The sequence below is a fragment of the Puma concolor genome, chromosome B2, assembly GCF_028749965.1.
Source record: "Puma concolor isolate L17-30 chromosome B2, mPumCon1.1.hap2, whole genome shotgun sequence".
In the NCBI taxonomy this organism is placed as follows: Eukaryota; Metazoa; Chordata; class Mammalia; order Carnivora; family Felidae; genus Puma; species Puma concolor.
In genome coordinates this window covers 26237301-26258932 of record NC_141671.1, presented here as the reverse complement: position 1 = coordinate 26258932, position 21632 = coordinate 26237301, and the positions used below count along the sequence as shown (strand labels likewise).

General features: G+C 36.8%; 1 protein-coding gene and 1 pseudogene across 3 annotated transcripts in view; both read right to left on the bottom strand.

The window, feature by feature from the left end:
- The window catches only part of MYLK4 (myosin light chain kinase family member 4), an 86688-nt gene extending 84593 nt beyond the window's left edge, over nucleotides 1-2095 (bottom strand). For all 3 annotated transcript variants that reach the window (XM_086706435.1, XM_086706436.1, XM_086706438.1), the window contains exons 1-2: nucleotides 1894-2095; nucleotides 3-273 (exon numbers count right to left, since the gene is read on the bottom strand). In XM_086706435.1, coding sequence (XP_086562561.1) covers nucleotides 3-273; nucleotides 1894-1910 — 288 coding nt within the window. In that variant the 5' untranslated portion in view covers nucleotides 1911-2095. The remainder of the gene's footprint in view (nucleotides 1-2; nucleotides 274-1893) is intronic.
- An 18073-nt stretch (nucleotides 2096-20168) lies between these two features.
- On the bottom strand, nucleotides 20169-20777 carry LOC147580811 (NHP2-like protein 1 pseudogene; annotated as a pseudogene).
- Between the last annotated feature and the right edge of the window lie 855 nt (nucleotides 20778-21632).

Genomic DNA, 21632 nt, shown 5'->3' with positions numbered 1-21632 from the left:
ACCTCATTCTTTCCAGATCTTGAATCCTGTTCACTAGAACTTTCTTCCAGAAAACATTTCACTTTCTCAACCTTTTCCATGCAGTGGAAAAAGGCCATTTTCTCCAGTTTGTTACTGTTATAACATGTGTTGATTTCTTCCAGCCTCTTCACTTTTAACATCTTGGTGGTGAGACCGATTAAGTTACTGTCTGGAGTGTGGTTTTCATCTCCCTCTGTCTCTGATTTGTAAATTAAGACGCAATCATGAGCTTTGAGAGTGCCTTCCTCTTGACTGAAGAAAGAAAGAAAGAAAGAAAGAAAGAAAGAAAGAAAGAAAGAAAGAAAGAAAGAAAAGAAACAAAAGTTCTCATCAGTTATTCACATATTTGACTTTTGGGGAAAATGACCAGTGAGAATTTTGAAGTCCCTTCTATTTAAACTGGAGAGGAGATCAAAAATTAGGAAGAGAGATGCTAATGTTAATATCAAATTTCAAATGCTAGGACTTAGAAAGAAAAAAGGATTCTCCCCCACCTTTTCCTATAGAAGCAAACAGTAAGAAGCAAACTTCATTTTCACTGGGTGACTAAATATTTCCCTCATTGCATAAAATAAGATTTATATCAAGTGACCAGGTTAAATATAGAATATAAAGTTTCACTGAGGTTAATTGGTATTGCAGCCCACCCCCTGAGAGGGAAGGGCTTCTTCCTGTGGGAGGATTCTCTCGTGTTCCCTGGGAATTTTGTCCCCCTCTGGGGAGTGATCTCCACCAAATGAGCCATTTCCAGAGCTGTTCTCTGCCTACACCAGAAAAGTTTGGTGTTTATTTTAAAAAAGAAATTTCCTGGGGCACCTGGTTGGCTCAGTTGGTTAAGCGATGAAGTCCAACTCTTGATTTCAGCTCAGGTCATGATCTCACAGTTCATGAGATGGAGCCCCCTCCTGGCATGGTGACAGCAAGGAGCCTGTTGGGATTCTCTTTCTCTCTCCCTCTCTCTCCGCTACTCCCCCTGACCCTAAATAAATAAATAAATAAATAAATAAATAAATAAATAAACATTAAAAAAAAATAAATTTCCTTGCAGCCCTCTCACGCAGATAACATAGATAGATATCCAGATAGCTTTCTTTGCATTGTCATTAACTGCTAGTTATCAAGAAGTTCAAATCCTCGTGCTTTCCTTGAAATACTTTCACTACAAATTAAGTAGTTCACCTAGTACTGCTCTGATACTACAGATCTACACTTAGGTATGTGTCCACACACTTGATAGTGGGGGACTTGGGGAGAAAGATTGATTTGAATTTACCGCTGGTACCCCACTGCTGACTGCTGAGGCCCCCTGCTGGAGATGTTCTGAAAATTGCTTCCAGCTTTTGCTCCAATTAACATCATCTGCACTTATCTCCACAAGACTTCATTTTTTATTTTCTCAACTCATATAGTAAAACTCATACATACCTCGAGTTCCAAATTATTGAAAATAGATGCTCTACAAAATTCTACTTCACTACACAAACACCTTACTTCAAACATTAAAATGTGAATAGTATCAACCAGAGTTCAATACTACCTAGATCAATAGTAGCATTCCTTCAAATTGCCCTGAAACAAAAGTCATTAAAATAAGGATAAAGATACATAGTTATTTCTAAGGCAAACTATGACTTAAATATAATATATAATTGCAGATGGTACCCACATTGGATCAGGAAGCCACATAAAATTAACATATTAAAAAGAAAACAGGTCCAAGATATAATAATTTTGCAAAGAAATATTAAATGCTAAATACATGGAGTTTGGAAATATTAAATGCTAAATAACATACAACTTGTTATTTAAGGCAACATAGAGATAGAAGTAAGTGTGAGAGGTTACAACAATGTTTTAAAATAGAGTAATTACCATTTATAGGAGGACATCCTAGGGTTTGGACCACTTCAAGTGCAGAGTATGATTTCCGGCAGATAACGGGAAGTTTCTCAGAGTTCAGAAAGACTACAAAGTTCTCTGGTAAAGGTCTTTATTCTCAGTCAGTATAAGTCTTCTGAAAAGACAAGCATCCACTCTGAAAGGAAGTATCCTCTCTCTCAAATGCCACTTTGAGCCCCTGTTTAAACTAATATGGTCCTTGATCTCATGTTGCTCAGCTGTTGCCTTCTTAGTCAGATGGGGAAGAACATTAATTTTAGACACTAGGCTTTTCAAGGCCAATGGCTCCATTTCAGAGGTCAGGTAAGGAGAGGATGTACTGGGAACAGTGGATGAAATATCACCTTCACCTTTTCTTCTCATCAGTGTGGTAATACTCTCAGAATTACCAAGCTGCATTTGCCTTTGGCCCTGTTCTTCTGCCCCTTTTAGACGCATGATGATTTAAGTGCTCATTCCCAGCCAAGAAGATTCTGGGTGTGAGAATCCCACAGCCACCTTTGTTTGCCCATGTGACACTTTGAACATACACAACTAGAATATGAGAGATCTTTTGAAACCTTGACTGCTTAAAAAAACAAAGCTAGTAATACAGACAATCACACAATTCATCAAGACCTGGAAACTTTTCACCTCTTTGGAGGCTTAGCTGATCCCTCCACTCCTCACCCCAACACCAGCCTCTAGTGCTCTCTTACTTTTCCAAAAGAAAAAAAGTTATTATTCTTAATTCAGATCCATGTGTTCCATAATATAAAAATATATGTTTCCATTTTGAGTAGCATATAAAAATTATAGCAAAATCTTTATAAAGTAAAACTTAGGTGTTTTTCTAGGATTGGAGAACTATCCTTTAGGAGGAGTAACTAAGCAAAATTAGACATTTTTTAAAGATAGATTATTTAATAAGGTGGTTATGAAAAGACAACAGATTTGAGGTTATCAATTTTTCCCAGAATAAATTGTGAAAAAGTGATAAACTGATAAAATGACAAATCTCCTGCCAAAGAAAACAACACATGTGGCCTTCAGCTGATTTGACTGTAATTTTCACCTAGACCATCCAAACAACAGGATCAGATTTTCCATCCCCTCTGTTCCAGCAAACCAGCCACAGGCTCCAATGAACCAGAAAACAACAAAATCTTCACCTTTGCTTTTTTTTCTTAATAAGTTGTTTTATTTTAGAGTAGTTTTAGATCTACAGAAAAGGTGAAAAGTGAAAATATAGTACAGAAAGTTTCCTAATGCCCTGTACCCAATTTCCCCTATTTTTAACACCTACACCGGTCACAATTAATGAACTAATGCTGATATTAAACTCCACACTTCACTAAGAGTCTATGAGGGTTTTTTTTTTTTTCCCTAATGTCCCTTTTCTGTGCAAGAATCTCATCCAGGATTTCAGATTCCATTTAAAACCACTAGAATTTGTGATGAATTGGGTCTGGGGTGTGAAAGAAAAAGGATATAGACAAGGGTGACTTTCCAAATTTTTGCTGAGTATTTGAAGGAGGGAGTTGACATTAACTGAGATTGAAGAGGATGTGTGAGAGGGAGCAACTTTTCTTGGGTAGGCGGGGGGGAGGAATCAGGAGCTCAGTTTTTGATACATCCATTGGACATTCAAGTTGAATAAGTTGTGAAATAGAAATCTAGACTTCAGGGAAGAAGTCCAGATTGGAGATAAAAATTTGGAAGTCATCACATGTAAATAGTTCCATGCACAATATGTATTGAATAAATATTTGTTGATTAATTACTAGAGGGAAGCTTTTTACTTGTGTCTATTTGTTATAAAAAAGAAAAACCAATTAAAATAATCCATGCTACTTGCCTTCTAAAATTAGATGACAGTAGTCCACTTATGCTATGTCATACTGTCTCCAGCTTCTGATAGCACAGAGGACAAGCAACCTGGTATAATACTTGACCACCAAAACAGAACAAAACAAGACAAAAAACCAGGTAATATATGCATGTCCATTATGATCTATCTGCCTAATCTTAGCACCCTAAGTCCATACCCATAAAATAATTGGAATCTCTTAAAGATACTCCTATGCTTGAGAAAGTTCACAGTAAGGCTATCAGCAGATTCAGTGATACGTTTCCTGGATAGCCCTGATATTTTGAAGATATAAACCCTTAAAAAAAAAAACCAACCTCAGAAAAACCATATTCCACAGAGTCATGGGAACTGCAATTCTTTTCAAGGGACATTTTCATTAACTAGCAAGAAACTATACTATCAGAAAAGCCACACAAAGCCACACAAAGTCACACAATGACTATGTTCTGGTTGGCATTCAAACAAGGCTAGATAATGCTTATCACTTCTATTTGTACACAGCATTATGAATATTTCCAGAACAACAAAGCCTCTTGAACATGTATCCATAAAAGTGGAGCAATCTTCACAAATACCAAAATGCAAACAAAAGACTTCCCTGTTATCCACATAACTATTGAATTTTCTTCCTTTCAAAAACCACCATTGAGAATGACCCATAAAAGCAAAAATGGATAAGTTGCACTTCATTGAAATTCAAAATTTGCTCTTCAAAAGGCAGCATAGGAAAATGAAAAGACAAATTACAGACCTAGAGAAAATACTGTGAAGTCACACATTTGATAAAGGACTTGCATCCTGAATATACAACAAACTCTTACAAATCAACAATATAATAACAATCCAATTGTTTAAAATGGACAACTGATTGGAAAGACATCTCATCAAAGAAGATATATAAATGAATGGTTACAAAGCACACAAAAAAATGCTCAAAGTCAGTCATGAAGAAGATGCAAATTAAAATCACAATGAAAACATTTTACACCCACTAGAAGAGCTATAATTAAAAAGACAGACAAGAGTAAATGTTAGCAAGGATTTGGAGTGCCCAGTACCCTCATCATACATGTTGGTGGGAAAGTAAAGTGGTACAGGGTGTTTTGGAAAACAGTTTAGCAGTTTCTTTAAAAATTATCTCCCATGTGACCTTACAATTCTTTTTCTGGGTATCTACCCAAGAGAAATGAAAACAGGCACACTCAAGGCTTTGCTCATGAATGTTCATAGCAGCAGTATTCACAACAGCCAAAAATCGGCAGCTACCCAAATATCCATCAAATTGGTCCAATGAATAGAAAGATATGATGTGATACATCCATTCAAATGGAATACTACTCAATAATAAAAAGGAATGAAGTACCAATCCCTGCTACAATATGGATAAACAAAAATATTGTACTAAGCAAAAAAAGCCAGAAATGAAGGCCACATACTATATAGTTTCATTTGTTTGAAATGTCCAGAGAAGACAAATCTAGACACAAAAAGTAGATTAGTAGTTGCCTGGGTCTGAAAGCAGGAACAGGGATTAACTGTAAGCAAAATCTTATTGGGGCGATAAAAATGTTAAAAAAAAAAACCACTGTTCTGTGGTGGTAATTGTCCAACTCATGAAGCTTCCTAAAACATGGCTGGATTGTATACTTAGAGTATGTTAGAAAAAAGAAATCCTAGTAATACAATAAATAAAAAGTAAACTTGTTCAAAGAAAAAAGAACAAAGCACTGCTGAACATTTATGGTAACCAAGCTTTTCCAGGTGACTGGAATCCAATTATACCCAAACTTGTTGGGTTATCTGGAGCCAAAGAAAGGGAAAGGGGAATGGTGAGTGGGGAAAAGTCAAGACTCTTACTCTTCTGGGATGAACACCACATAATGCATGGTTTTGTAATTAATAGAAAAATCAATGGCAATTTAAAACTAAATTCTATCTCATTTTATCTCAGAATACTTGAAAGGCTAATGATGTTAGAGAACATCACGATGTATTTACAACCCAGTTTGATATTAGGCCCTTAATATTTCCAAGTGACAGTGAATAAGTAGCTAAATTCTGTGCACTAAAAAATAAGACGGTTTAAAAAAACTAGATAAAAATATAAATGGAGCCATTTAAAAATTAATCTCCTCCAAAATATTAAGTAATGTTTTAGTTCATTACTTCTGTAATGGTTTCACAATTTGTTCATCTAGTTATATCCTTTTTTTACTTTCATATAAAATGTAAATGCACATCACTGAGTAAATATACTGTGGATAAAATAATACGTGTGAAATTCAATAGGAACAAAGTACATTGTGAAAATACTATTCATAAACAAATTTCCAAGGCTGACATGACTTTCATATAATTTTTGTTAAATATTTTTCCCTTTCTCTGACTTATTTATTACAACTTAAAATTCTCTACAGAGAATTTACATGACTAGAACAATGAATCTCCATATACCCTTCACAGAGATTCACTAAATGTTACACTTAATGTACTATATTTGCTGTGTCTCTTTTCTGAGAGTAAGTTACAGACCACATGAACCTTTATCCCTAAATACATTAGGATATGTCTCCTGAGAATAAAGACACTTTCTCACATAACGGGATCCATTCACAAATTACACAGCACATTTAGCTGGCATGTCTTTTTAGTCTACTTTTATATATTCAAGAAACAATCACGCAGTCTTTTTTTGTTTTTTAACCCTTCATGACATTGACATTTTTGGAGACTCCAGAACACTTTCTTCACAAAATATCTCTCAATTTGAATTGCCTCGTTGTTTCTTCATGTTTGAAACTGGGCAAACCATTGAGCACGAAAACCACACAAGTGATGTGTCTTTCTCAGAACGTCACAACAGGTGGTACATGGTGCAGCTTGTAGTATGATCGGTTATGTTAAATTTGCTGGTCTGATTAAGGCGGCATCTGCCAGTTTTCTCCAATGTAAACTTACCCTTTTTCTTTTTGTAATTAATAAGTAACTCTGAAAATTTATGGATATCCTATTCTCCAATAGTCTATCATCCTAAGAGTTTAGTGTTTACTCTTGCCTATATCAATTATTCCCACAGGAATTATTAAGTGGTGATTTTCTAATTCTATCATTTCTTCTACATTTATTACTTGGTATTCACCAAGAGAACAGCTCCCCAACTCTATCCTGGTCCCCTTTGCTTATTAGTGTCACCATGAACTTGTGGATTTTTAAAAATGAATATATGTCCCCTATATTATTCATTTTGATGCTCAAAGTTTTCCAGATTTGGTCCATTCAGGGCACATCTGAGTGAGGTCCTTGTACTTCTGACATGCCACCATTATTTTTTGAGTATTTGCTTACTTTCTGGCATAACAAGTTGTTCAAAGCTCACATTGTATATTTCCAACTCTATTTCTATAATCTGCCATTTCTCAAAGGAGTCCTGGTTCCCTTTAGAGAATGGTATTTAGAAATTAAGAGAGGGGCGCCTGGGTGGCGCAGTCGGTTAAGCGTCCGACTTCAGCCAGGTCACGATCTCGCGGTCAGTGAGTTCGAGCCCCGCGTCGGGCTCTGGGCTGATGGCTCGGAGCCTGGAGCCTGTTTCCGATTCTGTGTCTCCCTCTCTCTCTGCCCCTCCCCCGTTCATGCTCTGTCTCTCTCTGTCCCAAAAATAATAAATAAACGTTAAAAAAAATTAAAAAAAAGAAAAAGAAATTAAGAGAAAGACAATGGGAATGTTCTTTGATACTGGGATGTCATTGCTTCTAGCTGGTTCAGGGACAGAGCTAGGAAATATAACTTTTTAAAAATCATGAGTTCATACCTGTATATTTCTAATTCCAACTCAACACTATAGGATTCTTTCTTCCCCTTCCCTCATTCCTTATATGTATCTCCCTCTCATTATTTGGCCCTGAAAATGAAAAAACACAATAAAATGCTTGCTACAAGGTAAAATTCATGCTACTGTGTGACTATTCTAAACAATGAGGGCAAGTCTAAGAGTGTTCACACCCAATTTTTAAAAACTCCATTCTACAGCATGAATCATCATTTTCTTAGTTTTGGGAATTGGAGGAAGGGTATATTTATGTTTACATTCTTGGGAATGCTTTTCTGCCTTCTAAATTAGAAGTGAATTTCAGGAGCTAGAAGAAGCTTATGATAGTAACAGGGCATGAAATTACAGAAGTGCAAAGCCTAAGTCATGCTCTTCTGACCAAATGTTGGCTTGCTTTTCCCAAGACAGTAGGGTTCAGGCAAGGAATTTTCCATAGGGAAAAATACTTCAGTACAGAGGGTACTAGTGGCTGATGGGGAGATGGCTGAAAACTTCACATACTTTTAGGGATGTGTTATTTCCTGTTAAAAATAAAACTTGTATTTTTAGGTAGAAAATAGATAGCTATTATGTAATGGTTCATAACAGGTTCTTAGATTTTATGCTATATGCTGAAAAGCATTGAATTTGTGTGTGTGTGTGTGTGTGTGTGTGTGTGTGTGTGTGCAAAAGGACCATAGCAGCTGGCAAAATGGTAAAATGGGATTATACAGAAACATTTTCTGGGTGGGCATAGAAGGATGAATACCCTCATATACTTCTGATTGGAATGGAAATTGCTATAATCCTTATGGAAGGTAATTTGGCCATATCCTCTGACTCACAATTGCATTCCTAAGAATTTTGCCCCAAAGATATAGAGCTGTAAACAAAAAAAATCTTTGAAATCATCCATGATGATGACATTATTTATTATATTTCAAACCCTAAAAGAGAAGTACAAGTTGGTTAAGTAGATATGGTACTTCCATGAGAAAGAATATTATGCTTTCATTAAGTCACATGTAGAAGAATGTTTAACAATATGAGAAAAGATGAATGCGAAGGGAGGAGGGGGCAGATTATAGAATAGTATATGAATGAGATTCCAGTCTTGACTAAAAAAAGATACTCTATAAATATATAGATGAATGCTAATACAGATAGACACAGTTTGGAAAAATGGGTAAGTTTGCTACACCCAAATATTAACAATGGTTATCTCTAGAGTAGGGATGAGAATTAGGTTTACACTTTTCAAGAATTGCAAGTTTTTCTAAAAACATGTATTTTCTTTTTAATCTGAAAAAAATTCTATTAAAATAATAAATGCCATAATAAAGAGACATCCTAGTGGGTAAAGCTTGTGCTTTGAAAACAGCTTAGGCTTGCATTTGAGATTTACTTGCTGTGTGAACTCAGAAAAATTGCTCTGTTTTCCTGAAGCCAGGTTTTTTTCATCTGTTAAATGAAAATAACATTTACCTTACAGGGTCACTTAGATATAAGAACTGAGATAAAAATAGCTGATGCATCAGAGAGACTTGATAAAATATCAGCCTTTATCGTTATCATTGGTAATATCATTGTTATTAATATTACCAAATCTCATTTAAAAATAAAAGCTATCAATTGAAAAACTTGAAGTTTAAAGTCTAAGGAAGAAAAATACTCCCAAGTATCTCAATTTTCTTAACCACAGTATAAGATCACTTACTGTTACTGTATGCCAGGGCCTTTTCAGCCTATGGCTACAAACTTGAAATATATTTTTCATTCATTGGAATACACACATTTAGAAAGTACATACAACTATACATACAGCTAAGAAATAATTATAAACCACCACCGGAACTAGAATATTACCAGCATCCCCAAATCCCATTCCTTTGTCCTCTTTCTTGAATTAACCACTAATTTGAGTTTTTTATAATTATTTCTTTGATTTTCTTTGTAGTTTTGCCACTTACATATGCACACTAAATACATCGTTTTGTTTTGCCAGTTTGGGATTTGTATGTAAATGTATTCATACTCTTTGTATCTTTTCGTCAGTTAAAGCTTTCTGTGATTCGTCATATTATTGAGGATAGCTGTCTTTGTCATTTTTCATTGTTGTGCAATATATCAGGGTATAAATACTATAAAATTTATACATGTACCCTACTAATGATGAACATTTTGGATATTTTCGGTGTGGGACTTGTATGAATATTATTATGTATACATGATGTATATGTATATTTTCAATGTATACACCAGCATAAACTCCTGCCAACACTATAAGAATGTTTCTGTTGCTCCATATCTTTAACAATAACTCTTTTTTTAATTGTTTTAAATATATTTATTTTTGAGAGAGAGAGAGAGAGAGAGAGATGAACCGAGACAAAAAGTGAGCTAGGGAGGAGCAGAGAGAGCGAGGGAGACACAGAATCCGAAGCAGGCTCCAGGCTCTGAACTGTCAGCACAGACCCTGACATGGGGCTCGAACTCAGGAACCGTAAGATCATGACCTGAGCCGAAATCGGACACTTAACCGACTGAGCCACCCAGGTGCCCCATCTTTAACAATAACTCTTACTGATCTAGTGGATGTACAATAATACATTATTTTTTGTTTATATTGCACTTCTGTCTACTGAAGGCCTGAGAACACTTTCATGTATGTATATAATTTGGTTTTTGTCTTTTATTAAGTGCATATTTCTTTGCTCACTTTTTATTCAGTTTACTATATTTTTATTACCATGTATTTTTAATGTATTTTATTATTACTATTAATTAAATTTAAATATTTTTAAATAATTTTTAATAATATAAAAACTGTGCTTGACAGTAATGTATATTACAGATATCTTCTCCCTAGAAGGCTTATAAAGTCAGAGAAAGAAATAAAGGGTGTGAGGATTTTTTGGAAAAAGAGAGAAGGTCAATATCACTCAATAACCACATAACGTTGATGGTGTGCATAACCATGAACATAGATGTAACATTGAGTAGAAATGATGATAGCAGACATCCTGCTTCTGTTCCTGATTTCAAAAGGAAAGGTTTCTCCATTTCACAGTTAAGATTAATATTTGCTGTAGAATTTTTGTGGATTCTCATTATCATATTAAGAAAATTCCCTTTTAGTTTTCTAAGAGTTTTTAAATGAATGGATGTTAAGTTTTATTAAGTGCTTTTATTTTTGTGAGTCTTTTGAGATGATTGCATGATTTTCTCCTTTAATCCATCAATGTGGCTATTTATATTATTGATCTTCTAGTGTAAATCAACCTTCAGTTTTTGGAATAAATCAACTTGGTTATTCATTATTATCCTTTTCATATATTACTGAATGAGATTTGTTAATATTTTATTTTTAAGATTTTTCCACCTATAGTTCTTGAGTAGGATTAGGCTGCAATTTTTCTTTTAAAAAAAGTCCTCATGGGATTTTCAGCCTTCTTTCCCTTTTAATATATGCATTTAAGGCTACAAATTTATCTCTGAATATTGTTTTAGGCACATTTCTCAGGCTTTGAAATGTAATATTTTTGTATCCTTGAGCTCAAAATATATTCTTATTTCCATTCTGATTTCTTCTTTGACTCATGGGTTATCCAAAATGTGTTTCTTTCTCTAAAGAAGGTCTCTCTGTCCTTTTGCCAAGCCCTGGGAGCACTTCTCAGAAATTCAGGACTTAACAAATTTTCGGCTTGAGGCTCAACCCAGGAATGCATGACCAGGCTGCAAATTTCTCACAAAACTGAGCCTGCTGGCACATTACTCAAAGATAGGCACTTTTAACATTATTGTCTCTGTGCTCTTGCTCAGTGCCGAGGCAACCTTCTCCAAGGTCTCACCGGAGTAGTTATGGGGAGCTGGATTTACTTCTCATTTACTGTTAGCATCAGGGTATTGCACTTTGGAAGGTGCCAGCTTAATGGAGGAAGGTCTAGTAGACCCCTCAGCTTGGGCAGACCCCAAGCATGCCTACTGTCATCCTCACCATGAAATCACAGTCTATGCTCTTTTGTGTCTGGCTTTTTTCACTCAACATGATGCTTGTGAAAGTCTCGTATGTTGTTGCATATATCAGTAGTTCATTTTGTTCTATTACAAGGTAGTGTTGCACTGTGGGAATTGACCACAGTTTGTTTATCCCTTCACCTACTGATTTACATTGTTTCTAGGTGTTTTTTGTTTTAGTTTGGTTTCGAGTTTTTGCTGTGAAGAATAAAGATTCTATAAACGTTCTTCTACAAGTTTTCTTGTGGACAGGTTTTCATCTGTTTTCAGTAAATACCTAGGAGTACAAGTGCTAGGTCACAGGATGAGTGTATGTTTAATTTTATAAGAAACCAAGAAGTTTTTCAAAGTGCTTGTACCATTTATGCTTCTACCAGCAACGTACTACCAACGAGTGAGAGTTCCAGTTGCTCTACATCCTCACTAACATTTGGTATTGTCAGTCATTTGAATTTTAGTCATTCTCATGGTCATGAAATAGGATTTCACCATATTTTTAAAAATCAACATTGTTGAGATAAAATTTACATAAATAGACTGCACTCATTTTAAGGGTACAGTTTTATGGGGCGCCTGGGTGGCTCAGTCCGTTGTGTCCAATTCTTGATTTTGGGTCAGGTCATGATCCCAGGGTCATGGGATTGAGCCCTGCATCAGGAACCCGCAAAAAATTCTCTCCCCACTCTCCCCTGCGCGCTCTCTCTCAAAACAAAAAAACAAAACAGGACAGTTTGATGTTTTTATAAATATATACACCTGTGTAATCATCTCCTCAATCAATATACACCATGTTGCTATTGATATCCCCCCAAATCCCTAATATTCTGTCACCATTAGTAATCCCCACCGCTCTGCCCCAGATAGCCACTGATATAATTTCTATCACTAAAGATTCATTTTGCCTGGTTTAGAATTTCACATAATTGGAATCATACAATATATACTCTTTTGTGTCTGGCTTCTCTTTTATTCAGCATATGTTTCTGAGACTTATTTATCTTGTTGTATATATTGGCAGTTTATTTTTTTACTGAGTAGAATTGCATTGTGTGACTAAACCAAATTTTGTTTTTCCATTCATCTCTTGATGGGCATTTGGGGTATTTCCAGTTTAGGGCTATTATGAATAAATCTGCTATAACCATTTGCACACAAGTCATTTTGTGGACATGTTGTAGACATTTTTTCATTTCTCTTGGGTAAATTTCTTAGGAATGGCATCAATGGGTCATGGGGCAAGGGTATGTTTCACTTTTTAAGAAAATTGCCAAATGATTTTCCAAAATGTTTGTACCATTTCATACTCTTATAAGCAATACATGAGAGTACCAATTGTTCCTTGTCTTCTAACGCTCAGTATTGTCAGTCTTTTTTTTATTTTCAGTCATTCTATCAGGAATGTAGTGGTATTTCACTGCCATTTTATTTTGCATGTCCCTGTGCATGTATCATGTGTTTTTTTGACGATTCACGTATGTATTTTTGTGAAGTATTCTTTTATACCTTTTCCCCATTTAAAAACTGGGGTGTTTTGTCTTAGTATTGAATTGTAATAATTCTTCATATATTCTGTATATAAGTCCAGTTCAGATATTTATGTATTGAAATATTTTCTCTCAGTCTGTGGCTTGTGTTTTTACTTTCCTAAAGGTATCTTTTGACAAGCAGATGTTTTAAAATTTTGATGAAGTCCAATTTATATATACATATATTTTTAAATAACTAGTGTTGTTTGTGTTCTCCCAAAAAATCTTTGCCCCAAAGTCATGAAGGTATTTTTCTATGTTTTCTTGTTGAAGTTTTATTCTTTATTCTATTCTTTTATTCTTTCTTATTAAAGTTTTAGCTTTTACATCAAGGCCTGTGATCCACCTTGAATTAATTTTTGCCTGTGGTGTAAGGTAGAAGCCAAAGTTCATTTTTTCTCTTTTGTTTAATCACATTTTGACAGGATCATTTGTGACCTTCACATTAATCTTTAATGCCTTTTTTTAAAGGTCTCTGAGATTCTTCTTTGCAATGCCTCACTCTACCAACCAGTCACTCACTAAGCAGCTCCCAATGTATCCCTTACTTATTTCTGAAAATTCCTCAAAGAGTTCCTTAAATGTGCTACAATCTGTTCTGTCTGCTGCAGTCATCATGTTGTGCCTGCAGGGCTCTACTATCCTCGCATAGTGAAGGCCAATCAAAGCTCAGGAGCCTCCTTAAAGAAGTCTGACTGCTGGCACTGCTCATGGTATCCATGGTGCAGACATCAAAGTCTGTGCTGTGAGTGCTGTCCACAGTTCTCCTTTAGGTGCTCCTTAAGCTGCCCATCCACAGGGGCCAGAGCAGAGCTGGGGAATATGGCCTCCTCTCCAACTCAGTGATGCTGGGTCTTCTAGCTCCCAAAGAAGCACCATTTATGCCCAGAACATTCAGTTTCTCACAAACAGTTTGCCATCTTCTGGTCTTCACCCTTCTCACCATAAGGTTTCAAATGCAGTTTGATTGGCAAGAAAGAAACAGATGTCATGGTATATCCTCCACGTTCTCTTCTGTCTTCCATTAACAATCCATGTCTCCTGGGGTGCCTGGGTTGCTCAGTCGGTTGAGCGTCCAACTTCGGCTCAGGTCATGATCTCACAGTCCGTGAGTTCGAGCCCCACGTCGGGCTCTGTGCTGACCACTCAGAGCCTGGAGCCTGTTTCAGATTCTGTGTCTCCCTCTCTCTCTGAACCACCCCCATCCATGCTCTCTCTCTGTCTCAAAAATCAATAAAGGTTAAAAAAATTAAAAAAAAAAAAAAACAATCCATGTCTCCCAAAAGCAAGTTAGTCTTACTTCCCAGTGGCAATTCTCCACTGTTCTAGGTGATCATCTTATTTTCAACCTGAGAAAAAGAAGTATCCTTTTTCTTTATGGAAGTTTGTCTAAATACCTCCATATCAGCAGAAAGTCTTCACCAAGACTTTCCATACCTAAAAACCTACCCAGGTGATTTTTTTTTAATGTTTATTTATTTCGAGAGAAAGAGCACAAGCAGAGGAGGGGCAGAGAAAGAGAATCCTAAGCAGGCTCTGCACTGTCAGCACAGAATTCGATGCAGGGCTTGATCCCATGAACTACGAGATCATGACTTAAGCCAAAATCAAGAGTCGAACACTTAACCAACTGAGCCACCCAGGCACCCCTAGTCAGGCCCCTAGTCTTTTTACAAAAGAACCAGAATGCTCCAAATGTGAACCTTAGGAGAAAAAAGTTAAGTCTGTACTTTAAGCCTGCCTGATTGGTTTTATTCATGGATTCCATTCAAGTACATTCCTAGTGTCTATTACATATCAGGCATGGGGCCTGGCCCTAAGTGTGCAAGGTGAAAAACTCTATCTTATAATGGAAGCACAAACAGGATGCAAAGAGACGTGTAAATGGGCAATTATAATGCTATGAGGTATCCATTATAATAGACAAGGTGTCAAAGGGCACCAAAGCATATGGCAAAGAGCATCAAAGCAATCTGGAGGGTCAGGGCAGGTTAACAGGACTTATTTAAACTGAAGAGTAAATAGTAACCCAGATATAGCAATAGGCTAGAAGGAAACCCTAGGGTGAGGAAGATACATATGTGTGAAAACATGATGAATATCTTTAGTGTTTTTACCATTAAACATAACAATGGCTGCTAGTTTGTGGCAAAAAAAAAAAATCTTTTTAAGGAGGCATATTTCTCTATTTTATTGGAAGTTTTTTTTAATCAGGTATTAAATTAGAATTTTGCCTATGTTACTTCAAATTTCACTTTAGAAGATTAAGAGAACTGCTTTCTCCATTAATTTAATAATAGCTAGTACTGGCTAATGTAATTCAAAAAGAAAACAAAATAATAGATAAACATATTGAAAAGAGACAAGAGTATTGTTCTGACATCAATTCTCTGACACCAACTGGGTGTCCTGTAATTCTTTTTACTTTATTTTATTTTATTTTAAATTTTTATTTACTTTTGAGAGAGACAGAGCATGAGTTGGGGAGGGGCAGACAGAGAGGGAGAGAATCAGATGCAGGCTCCAGGCTCTGAACTGTCAGCACAGAGCCTGATGCGGGGTTCGAACCCACAGACTGCAACATCATGACCTGAGACATCGGATGCTTAACAAACTGAGCCACCCAGGCACGCCAGGTGTTCTGTAATTCAATTCAATTCTGACAACCATTAACCAGGTTAGTATCAGACACCACAGACTAAGGGAAAGTTCTCCACAAGACTGCCCTCACTTCAGACACCACCATCAATCTGAGGAGCTGCACTCCTGACCAACTGAATACAAATCTGAGGGTTCCCATGATCCCCTCAGTTTTGGTAAATCACTAGAACAAATCACAGAACTCAGCAAAAGCACTCTACATGATTACAGTTTGTTGGTAAAGGATATACATAATGCAACGTCTGGAGGGCACCAGATGCAGAGCTTCCATGCCCTCTCCTACAGGGACAGGGCTCATCACACTCCCTGCCCATCAGTATGTTCACCAACCAAGAAATTCAACTGGGCCTTTGTGTCCAAAGTTTTTACTGGAGTTTCATTATGTAGGCATTATTGACTGAATCCCTAGACACGTGATTGAAAATCTCCAATGTCCTCCTTCGCAGGTCAGTCTAAAGGTCCAATTATGTGTTTGGCCTTTCTGGTGACCAGCCACATTCCTGAAGCTATGTAGGAACCCATCAGAGGCAACTTCATTGGCACAATAAAGACTCCCCTGTCATTCAGGAGATTCCAAGCATTTTTGAAGCTCTGTATCAGGAACTAGGGACAAAGTTCAGATATATCATTTTTATATTATATCCATAGAAAAATCACTTAAAACTAATAAAAGGGATTCAAAAAAGGCCAAATATGAAATGAATTAATAAAACTCAATGCATTTCTTTTATACCAATAAGACCAGTCAGAAAATAGAACAATCCAAAGGCCTTATTACAATATCAGGAAAATGTATACAATTTATCAGAATAAATTTAATAAAAGATGCGGCATACATTCCAGAGGATACGGGGGAATGTCAAGAAAAGAAAGGAGCATGAGGTTGGGTTAAGGGAGAGGAATTACAAAGCAGGAAGAACAGATAACCATAAGGCTCACTTCTAGGATGGTGAGTAAAGGTGTCAGGGATGTTTCACGGTGGGATTAACGGGATTCGGAATATCCAATGTACCTTGGGTATGAATATGAGGAGGCAAGATGAGGAAGTTCAATAATACTTGTGGCTGCTGAATAGAGGGCTTATTTGATGGGAATACATCATTCCCATACTGACTCTGGAGAAGGGGGACAGGGAAGATGGTTACACTGCTCAAAGTAGACTGACAAGGCCAGTTGAAAACAATAAAGTTAAGCAGTGGGTTATTAAAAGAGAAAATTTAAGCCTGGCTTTTATTGCTTTACAATGTTCTCATTTCCTGCAACCTTATAATACAGTTCAAATTTATCTGTATCTATGCTGATTTTAAAAGAAAGTTTAAATTTGGTTAGAAAAGTTGGTATGGTAGATTCATTTTATTTTTCTACCATCACCATCTAGTGGAGAAAACTTTGAACTTCAGACAGAATGAGCTAGGGTTCAGGAAAAGAAAGAATAGAGGCATTGTGTGTCAGGTACTACACTACACACTTTATATTTATAAAGTCATCTAATTCTCGACTGCAGGTCATGTAGTGCCTCATGGAGGTAGGCATTGTTCCTCTTTTAGATCTGGAAACTCAGTCTGAGAAGTTGAGTACCTTGCCCAAGGTCACACTGTGGCCAGCTCAAACCCACATTCCTGAAGTCCAAGTCAAGTGCCATTTTCACCTCACAGTACATCCAAATAGCTCAGTTTTATTCATGGAAGTAAAATATACAAACACATATGGACAATTTTGTCTTTTCTTTATATTTTTCCCTCTTTCTTATTATTTCTTATATACATATGTCAATATATAATATATATGAGCAAAGTATATATGTTAAAAGAAAATAAAATTATACTATAGAGTTTTGTAGCTTCTAATTTTTACTCCATATTACATATTTTCCCATTACAATAAATACTTTAGATTTACTCATATATACATACTAGGTAACAATAAAGACAGACCATATGTAATCATATGTAATGTAAATATACAGTGTAATCTTGAAATGCATTTCAAAAGACTGGTAGAAGCTGCTAAAATATTAATAAAGCTGATCTATGAGTAGATATTTCTATAATATGTATTATTTCTAAAAACAAAAACAAAAAGAAACATTTTAAGCCTTACAGTTACCAAAAGGAAAGAGAGTCAAGAAACTTCACAGTTGTCTAGTTTATTGTCATTATTTAAAAATAATTTGCCTGTGTTAGGGGTGACCATATATGCCTATCTTTCTATAATTGTTTAAAATTAAGATACCATATTACATTTCCATCTTTAGTAATACTTTTCTCACAATCTGTTTTGAAAGCAGCCCTACAACCTGAAGGGTAGCAGGATTTGCCACACAAAAATATACCACTTTGGCAGAAGGATTACAGTTGACCCTTGAACAACAAGGGCCTGGACGGGGTGAGTTCATTTACATACAACTGGTATGTGGAATTTAAGAAACAAAACAAATAAACAAAGGGGGGGGGAGGAGAGAAGCAAACCAAGAAACAGACCCTTAACTCTAGAGAACAACTGATAGTTATCAGAGGGGAGGTGGGTGAAGGATGGGTTAAATAGGTGATGGGGATTAACAAGGGTACTTATGACAAGCACAGGGTGCTGTATGGAAGTGTTGAAATCACAATACTGTACTATACTGTAAATGGATTTTCTCTTCCTTATGATTTTCTCAATAACATTTCTCTAGCTTACTTTATTGCAAGAATACAGTATATAATATATACAACATATAAAATGTGTGCTAATCCACTGTTTATGTTACTGATAAGGCTTCCCATCAACAGTAGGCTATTAGTTAAGTTCTGGAGGAGTCAAATGTTATGCATGGATTTTCGACTGGAGTGGGAGTGGGGTGCTCCACTGCCCCTAACACTGCAATTGTTCGAGGGTCAACTAAGTGTATTTTGAGGTGAAGGCAACTAAGAAGCAGCAGATACAAGAAAACTCTCTACTCTCCCTGCTATTTGCCTAAAAGCAGAACAAAAATTTGTAAAGGTGCTCCCTGCTTCCCTCTTTACCAGAAAGGACACACAGTATATTAGTTACCATAGATAACTCTAGACCCTTATCAGCCCACAGACGGCATGAGAGGATCTACATAACAAACTTTACTTACTGGTCCTTATCTTCAATTAGTTTCCCATATATCGACCTCCCCACAATTTGCCACTCTTGAAACAGTCCTTTTCCTTTGTCTTGTCACTCCTCTACAAATTTATTATTCTTTTAAGATGCTATATAAGCCCAAGTTCATCACTAAGTACTTCATGTGTATGAGTGCTGTACATGTTAATACATTTGTTTTTCTCTTTCTTTTTTAAACTGGAATATGAATGTATTTCTTTATTAGGATGCTCACAAGAATGGCACACTAGCACTGTCCTTCTGATGTGATAAAGAATACATACATCTGACCCATATTGTGGCAGGGAGGGGTAAAGTCTCTCAGAACTGGTACCAACTATCCACTGAAGACATCTCCATTCACCAGAGAGGATGCTTCTTGAATCCGAACATATCTGCTGTAGCTTCCACTCAGGTCTCCATGACTTGCCCAGACTGCATTCCAGCATCAGTTGACTCTCTTTACTCTGGCCACTTTGGAATCCTTCAAGACCTAGGTCAACTTCCCCATGTCTAACTGGCCCAGGTGCAGCCTCTGGAATTCTGCAGCACATCTTTGGTAGGCTGCTGCCCTGGCACCCTCAGGGGCATGTTTAGGAGTTGGAAGGAGAGATGGAGGAAACACATTACCAAAGCAAATGGGGCAGATTAGCAAATGACACTTGGACATACACCTAACAATCTCACAGGATACATGCTTTGTCCCCAAATGATACATAATTCCCATAGAGAGCAAACGTGTATGGAATGATTTTGCACACCAGGCACAGAGGATAGAAGTGAATGGTGTTTACATCCATCATGTCCTACACACAAAAGGAAGTTAGTGCCTGAAAACTGGAACCAGATCTCTATCCTGGCTCTTCCCTGCCTTTGAATGGTGTCACCACTATGTTTCTGCCTGTGCTCGGCATTAGTTCATTTTTCTTTTTTTTATTTTAAAATTTTTTTTTCAACGTTTTTTATTTATTTTTGGGACAGAGAGAGACAGAGCATGAACGGGGGAGGGGCAGAGAGAGAGGGAGACACAGAATCGGAAACAGGCTCCAGGCTCCGAGCCATCAGCCCAGAGCCTGACGCGGGGCTCGAACTCACGGACCGTGAGATCGTGACCTGGTTGAAGTCGGACGCTTAACCGACTGCGCCACCCAGGCGCCCCATTAGTTCATTTTTCAAAGGAAGGATAAGATGGCACACAGAGTAGAATAGGAGATTGGGCTGGGGTTAATACATGCATAACAACCTATAAAACAAAAATAATACAAAAAAGCAAAAACCATATTTAGTACTATAATGCAACAAGAGAAGGTAGCTGGAGATACTACATGCTAACACAGACACTATGACACATGTCCCCAAGGGAAGAACTCAGTGTGGAAGGAGCAGAGGCCACCGTTTTAGACTGAGTCTTTCAATGGACAGCTGAACGGACTGGATTTGCTGCTTCAGCTGTGAGCCTTCTTTGATGGTAACAGAAGAGGTGATGATAGTCCTGGAGAGCCCACAGGCCCACCCCAGGGCCCGCTTAGAGCGCACAAACATGTAGGGCACGTTCTTATCCTCATATAGCAGTGGAAGGTGCAGGATCATCTCCAGCGGCTCAGCATCTGCAGCCATTACAATGAACTCAGAGTTGCCTCTGCTGAGGGTTCTGGTGGCTTCATTAGCTCCTTTCCAAAGCTGTTTGTAGTTACATGACTGCTGAACAAGGCCCAGTAGTTTTCTTGGTGAGGTGGGTGTCTGTGAGGGAGTAGGCCTTTGGATTTATCTCAGCCTCAGTCACTGCAACTCCCAGGTCCTGCCACCCATCTGGGAGAGCAGACACATCAGAGCAGCAGCATGCGCCTAGGCGCTGTTTTTCTCTTTTTAATCTGCCTTTTGTAAATTTAATTTACAGGGGCCAATAAACGTAAGATGGATAGAGGGAAAGACGTTTTCTCTCCTTCAGAACCTTCTTTTCTAAGTACTTGGCTTCTGTGATGTTCCTGTGATGGTTGCTCTGGGGATACGTAAATTTCAGATTATGACCACCAAAGAATAAAGACTCTTAACTCATTTTAGCATACCTTTTCTATTAATCTTATTTTTCCTTTGGGACTAATCTAGTTTGAAAAACCATGAAAAATCAGATCTCACACCTTTGCACAATTACCAGGAAGTTGGGCCACTACACACTTTACAGCCAGAATCAACTGAAACAATGCTTCCTTTACTCTCTCTTTTGATTACCACCTTTTATCTAATTCTGGTTCTTTGTGAGTCATTCCTCTTTTTGTAAAATCATCTTATATAAAAGACTTATAAAATCCTTAGGTGTTTGCTTTGGGACAAGTTTCATGGAGATGTTCTTGTGCAGATTAAATAAAAATCCCATACTTGTCAACTTTTAGAAAAGTGCATCCTTTCCTACAATTCATTATTTTTTCATTCATTCCCCCTCAACTTATTCTCTTCCAAATTATAAAAAAAAAAAAAGAAAGAAAAATGCATGCTTCTGATACATTTTTGAAGGAGAGCTTTACAGAAAGTAGAAAATCACAAAAAAATGGTAACCCTATCATTCGAAGATACACAATACCACACTTGGATGTTTTAATCTCATTTTTTTTCCATTTATGGTGGGCATTTTCTATCACTGCCTATAATGTAACTTTAACTGGCAATAAAATAACATTTTATTGCTATGGGGGTAATTATGCCTAACTTGACTAACTCACCTCATTTAGAACTAAGTCTAATT